The sequence below is a fragment of the Galeopterus variegatus genome, unplaced genomic scaffold, assembly GCF_000696425.1.
Source record: "Galeopterus variegatus unplaced genomic scaffold, G_variegatus-3.0.2 Scaffold135, whole genome shotgun sequence".
NCBI classification, from domain to species: domain Eukaryota; kingdom Metazoa; phylum Chordata; class Mammalia; order Dermoptera; family Cynocephalidae; genus Galeopterus; species Galeopterus variegatus.
Window position 1 is genome coordinate 892,606 of NW_007726246.1, and position 6,652 is coordinate 899,257.

Below are 6,652 nucleotides of genomic sequence, written 5' to 3' on the forward strand. Positions count from 1 at the left end.
CCGAACCCTCGGCGGGAGCGCCGCCGCGCTCCCAAGCGGCACACTGTAGCAGTGCGCCACCGGGCCAGCCCTAGATTGTGGATTTTATCTTGAGGACAAAAGGGAGTCAAATAGTTTTGAATAGGGAATTAACAAAAGCATCACTCTACTTGTAGAGAATGGTAGACCTTTTGAGTTAGGAGGCTCTTGTAATTACAGTGAGAGATGATGGCTGCTTAGACTAGGGTGGCATCAATGGAGACAGAAGAGGGCCAGTTTGAGAGAGATTTAAGAGGGAGAATTGACAGTACTCAGTGCTTGGATGTGTGGTGGAGAGGAAAGAGGTTCAGAGATGACTCCTGGGCTTCAGGTTTGAGGCACTGGTGTGGTGGGATGGAGATCCTGTTTACTGAGATATGAAATTATGGAAGAAGAGCAAATCATGAGTTCAGTTTTGAATATGATAAGTTGAAGTATGCCTTTTCTCTATTATTTATACCTGTTTGAACTCTCGTAAGACTTTTTGATAGCTTGAGATAGAAAGGAAGAGACACATATGCTTCACTTGGTCCTTTGATTAAATCGTACTTTGCCATTTTTCCCTCTCTCCAAACACCTGAGGGATGTGACACCCCGACAATAACTGTCTCACTGTGTTGATAATTCTCAGTGAGGTAGGTTGTGAATCAGTAGAAAAGGCAAATAGAACTGTGTGTATAAAAGTTGGAAAGGTGGGGTAAAGGTGTTTTGATGGAGGGAGGTAGAAATAGGAAAAAGAAAATCATACAGTATTCAAAAGTATCAGTTCTTCGTTGTCAGGGACACCAGTTAAGTAATATTCAAAAAGATTTAAATGAGAGTTAATACTATCTGTTCCTCTATTAAGTTTTGATATTGATAATGTCTGTACCAGAGGTTCTGAAAATGTAGTCCCTCAGCCAGCAGCATCAACATCATCTGGCAGTTTGTTAAAAAATCCAGATTCTTGGCCCTACCCCAAACCTACTCAGAAATTCTGGGCATAGGGCTCAGCAATTTATTTTAATAAGCCCTCCAGGTGATTATGATGTACCCTAAAGTTTGAGTACCTCTGGTCTGGGTTCAGCAAACTTTCTCTGCAAAAGGCCAGATAATAAATATTTTTCACTTTGTGGACCATAGGTCTTTGTGGCAACTGCGTAACTCTGCCCTTGTATTGAGAAAGCAGCTAGACATCATGTAAACAAATGGACATGATAGTGTTTCAATAAAACTTTATTTACAGAAACAGGCAACAAGTTCATTTGGCTCAAGATCTGTGGTTTAGACTCTGGTCTAGACTGTAAACAAAAATGGTAGTTGTTGCCAGGATAAATTGTAACATATTAATGAAAATATAGGAGCTGGAGGTCATCTGAATAGTTTCAAATATTGGTTTATTTTCTTAACCCTTTGGTGGTTGAATTGTTTTCCTTTTCTTCATTTTTTTGTCACCTTACTTTTCTCCACAGGGAAATAGTTCATCTTTATTTTAGTATAAGACGTATATTCTCATTGCTAAAAATTCTAAACATCACAAAATATCAGTAGAAAACAGAAAATAAGTCCCCATTGATCCCACCCCCCTTCACCCAAAGGTAATTACTGTTACAATTTTGATAACTATTTTTCTGAGATGTTTCTGTACATCATTAATATTTATTATTTCACCATCAATTTTTCAACAAATTAATGTGTTTTTAAAAATATTTGATCTAATTATTTACCTTATAAGTGATTTTTCAAATTATGAAAGTATAACTTAGTTTTCTCTCATTTCTTTGAAGGTTGTTTTGGAAACAGAAATAACAAATAAGTCTGCTTTGAAACTTTATGAAAATCTTGGTTTTGTTCGAGATAAGAGGCTGTTCAGATATTATTTAAATGGAGTTGATGCACTGCGACTTAAACTGTGGCTGCGTTGAGAAACTGACACCAAGGAACAACTTTCAACCACGAGGAATCGACCTTTGCATGCATTGCAATTTGTACAGAATTGCTTTGCAGGTGGATTTAGTAGTTTCCATGCAGCTCTTATCTGTCAGTGTCTCATTGAGTGTCGCACAATATTTGTTGCACTTTGGCATGGCACATTTGTTCTGAATTAAAAGAGATTGTTTTAAACTTCAAGAGTTCTTTTGGTACCAACAAGATGTGCCAGTTGATAGCCAAGATTTATTTGTTCATTTGCAAAGTCTGCTGACAATGTTATTTACACAGTGGTCATTTTACCACAGAACCAGTAAGTGGAACATGATTTTTGTTTCTTAAAAAAGCCAATGTGGATTATAAAAGTCTAAGTATACTAACAATTCATACAAAACCTGCCATAGTTTTCTGAAAGGGGTGAGGGAAAAGCTTCAATTTTAGGTTTTATTTTTTCAATATTAAATTTTCCATTCTTGAATATTGGTACCTCATTGATTAGTGAATGAATAAAATGTAGGGGGGGTATGTCTTACAGTGAGTAAAGATAACAATTAATTTGCATCTGCCAGTGCCTGTGTAGATAAGTAAATTTGTCTTTATCCCTAGTTTTTGAATGCATGCTGTCTTTTCCTTTTCTTTAAGACCTTTGCAAGCAAACTTTTGTTTTTATTTAAATTCTAAATTTGATAATAAATTATTTCAGATTTTTATAATTTGGATACTTTTTCCAGGTGAGTGACAGAGTGGTTTACTTTAGAAGTCCCTTTTTTCCTTACAGTAAGAAGTTGAATCTACTTGGAAAATCTTTGAGAAATGGCTCAAAAGGGATGAGAAAAGTTGAAGGAGCCGGGAATTGCTGGGTTTTGGATGCACTTTGTTTTTTAAGAGTGAGGGAATTTTGGGAAAAGAATAGAAAATTAATGTAAATTGGTATGATTTTATTTAATCAAAATTATTGCTAAGCTGTGAAAAACAGCTTTTACAAAACAGCTGTAATTTTTTTTTTCCCACTTGATTTTGATTCACATTGCTTCCATTTCTTAAAATGCTTTACTTTTGGTTCTTGGTCTTGGAAATAAATTTCAAGGTGCGTTTTATCCATTTTAAGCTGCTTTTATTTTCTTTTCACTTGTATGAACAAATTCTTAGGGGATCTTTGCTTTGTTCCTCCAGAAAAACAAAGGAGGAAATGAAAATCTTCTTCGAAATGAGTTCTAAAGTTTTTCTTAACAGCCACCATGTTTATTAGTTACGTTGTGTCTTGGCCAGTCATTGCAATGTAACAAATTTTAAAGTTAATTTTTTTTTTTCAATTGAGTTAGGAAACCTGTGATTGGATAATTTATTTAACTGGAAAACCTAGGTACCCATAAGAAAAAGATTCATCTTCTGTGAAAAATGTTTGTAGTAATCTATGTTGTTGTTTTCTTTTCTTTTCATTTGGATATTCTTTTTTTTCTGCTCTAGGATTTGGTTTGAATTTTATTTTATGGCTGTAATTACTGTATTTTTAAAAACCCTACCTCCATTAACAGTTGGTAAAGGCCCCTTTTCAGGAAAGTTTGCTTTTTTTTTTTTTTTTTTTTAAAGGAAAGCTGCTCCTTGCTCAGTATAGTGTTTTAAAAGTGAACATGGTAACAAATACTTTTAACATAAAGATACACAATTTATATTTGATGAAAATAAAAACTTCCTGCTGGTAGGATCATTCATGATTCCTTATTTTTAAACAAAACTTTTTCTTCCCATTTTATTACTTTTGAAAGTTTAATGGGTAAAATACTGATTATATTAAAAATGTGATGACCACACAGTACTCAGCTTTTCAGCTGACCATTTTGAGTATGTTTTGATCAAACAAAATCAATTAATCAATCAATTTGGACTGCAGCATTTAGAAGAATATGAATCATAGTGATGCTTCTGTTATTATTTTTAATATGAAGAGAACTGAATGTTTTAAAACAGTGTATATTGTCAAATTTTATTTCATCTCTTTATATTTGATTTGCTGGATCATAGGTAATAATTGTAGATAAACATCCATTTGCTTTACTCACTAATGGGTACAGTTGCAAAGTAGATACATACAAAATTATCATTTCAACCATTTTTATGTTTTTGTCAGGTTGTCAATGAAATTGTCTCTACTGACCTTTTCCCTCAGAATTGCTGATTGACTGAACTGATTGGACATATGTAAACATGAGCTTAACTATGTGAACTAAAAAGTCAAATGTTTGCCACATTGTTTGACTGGTGTATGTTGAACATCGGTGTATGCCTTATATACTTAATTGAGTATGCAAAAATTGTTTACTTAAGTAGACTAAAATTTTAAACCTCTGGCATGATAACCCAGCACCAAAATTAAAAGTCTCCATTTAAGTTGAAGTGGCATCAAACATTAATTTACTTTCTGATATTAGGCTTTCAGTTTTCTTATATAAGCTTAGAACAATTCCATATATAATTGATAGAATAGGTTCACTTGGCTAAAACTGAGCAAAATTGGTGCAACTTTCTTTTAATGGGGTGCTGCCTCTTTAAGACTGACTGTACTATCCACTGACACTGGTTTGGCAGTTGGTACTGCTGAACATTTTTATACATGTTACCATGAAGCTATATGTGTTATATTGAAGAAGCTAACGGGTATGCTACCATTTTTGATCTGTGGGCTGATTATAACTTACTTTACATTGGGATGAAACTACTTACTCTAGAGAAGTCCACAGATCAGAAATCAGACAGTAGTTTTTAAAGTTGAAGCCAGCAAAATAAGAAAAAAAAATTACTGTTAAAAAATTGTTTTTCATATTTTCTGCCTCTCTTCCCCAAATTATCCTCCCCACTTGCTCGACAAATCTATGTAAAGGAGTTTGTTTGTCACATGTTTTAACTTTACCTTGCCCTGTGTTATGGTATTGGCTGACATGTATAAGACTGAATGTGTGTATTTATTATGGTGTCTCAAAATCATGAAGTTCATCACTTTCCAGGAGCATAGATAAAATCAAATTGGTAGTGCATCAGAGTTACTTTTCAGTGCACCATGACATCACTAAAATGAGTGCTAAATGTTACAGGGCTTTCAGGTTTGTAAAAACATAACCATAAATTATATTGACGTCAGATATGAGTTGAGTATCTATAAAATATCACATGTATCTCAAAATATTGGACTGCTGTTTGATGACTGGATACTGCTGCATAATTTTCTTCTATTGTCCCGTATCCTTTTGGAGAGAGTGGTTTAATGAGATTTGAAATGTGCAAGCTGTCTAAATAAGATGCAGTCAAATAAAGTATGGTTAAGTTGTGTTTGCAGTTTTCTTTTAGATACAGCTGTGTGCATTTTATGATTGGGTTGTTTTGCTTTTATCTATTAAGAAAAACAATAACAAGCAATCTATTCTCATTTCCTGCCTCCCATCTAAGAATTATTTGGAAGAAGTGATGTACAGTTGTTGTTGCTCTACTTTGTGTTCTGATGAATTTGAAAATCACAACTTGAACTCGGTTTTCCTAAAAGAATTTAAAGGTAGTCAACTCGTATCAGATATCAATACAAATGGTAGCATTTTTGCATGCATCAAACTGAAAGTATTTTTTTATTCCTTGTTCCATAGCAGTTTATTCCTGACAGTTTTTATTTTTATTTATTTATTTATTTATTTTTTTCTTAAAGATGACCGGTAAGGGGATCTCAACCCTTGGCTTGGTGTTGTCAACACCACGCTCAGCCAGTGAGCAAACCGGCCATCCCTATATAGGATCCGAACCCGTGGCCTTGGTGTTATCAGCACCGCACTCTACCGAGTGAGCCACGGGCCGGCCTCTGACAGTTTTTATTTTAATTTACTGGTTTTTGTTTGTACAGTGTCTCCTCATTTTACTGTTTTTCCTCCTTGCTAAGACACCAAAGTAAAATAGAGCAATATCTAAAGGGCTTTTTGCTCCATTTTTGTGAGAAGCTTTAAATAGTAGTTATGTACGCTTTCATATCTCAAGATATTTGGATATTAGTGGGAAAATGAAATCTATTTTAATCGTGTGACTGCTAAATTACTTTTATCATGCATGTCAGTTCTTCACTTTGTTCTTTATATAATGTGAAAATATCTAAGTTCATGTTTTACTTGGGCTTTATGTAGAACTCTAAATACTTCATAAATTCAGTCTAAATAAGCACCAGAAGTTGATACCATTCTTTCATACCTATGAACACATCGGTATTAACCTATAGCTCAGAAGTGTAGTGATATTCTTTTTATAAGCAACTTTTTAAGATAAGAGTTTTCAAAAATCTCATGAACAGATAGCATGGCTACACTTTCTTCAGATCTGTGCTGTGCAATCACACTTTTTATGATGAGCAAAATGTTTTTTGCACTGTTCAGTGTGGTAGTCACTAGTCACATATAGCTACTGAGCCCCTGAAGTATGGCTAGAATAACTGAGGAACTGAAATTTTAATTTTATTTAATTTTAGTCACATGTGGCTAGAGGCTACTATATTGGACAGCATAGCTTTAGATAGTATTTAAGCAGTAATAACCGAGGAAAGCATCTTTTTATATAGGATTTTTAAGATACTATATTGAAATATGATATAGAAGGATCACGATTAAAAGTTGCCTATGAGCAAAAGAGTATAGGTGATGTATTTTTTTTTTTTTTTTTTTTTTTTTTTTTCCGTTCTGGCAAAGGGGCCCCACCCCCC

General features: G+C 34.0%; 1 protein-coding gene across 1 annotated transcript in view; it reads left to right on the plus strand.

Annotated features, from left to right (window-relative positions):
- Positions 1-5,256, plus strand: part of NAA30 (N(alpha)-acetyltransferase 30, NatC catalytic subunit) — a 20,426-nt gene extending 15,170 nt beyond the window's left edge. The window contains exon 4 of the mRNA XM_008589252.1: positions 1,785-5,256. Within this exon, the coding sequence (XP_008587474.1) occupies positions 1,785-1,922 (138 nt within the window). The 3' untranslated portion in view covers positions 1,923-5,256. The remainder of the gene's footprint in view (positions 1-1,784) is intronic.
- Positions 5,257-6,652: the final 1,396 nt, after the last annotated feature.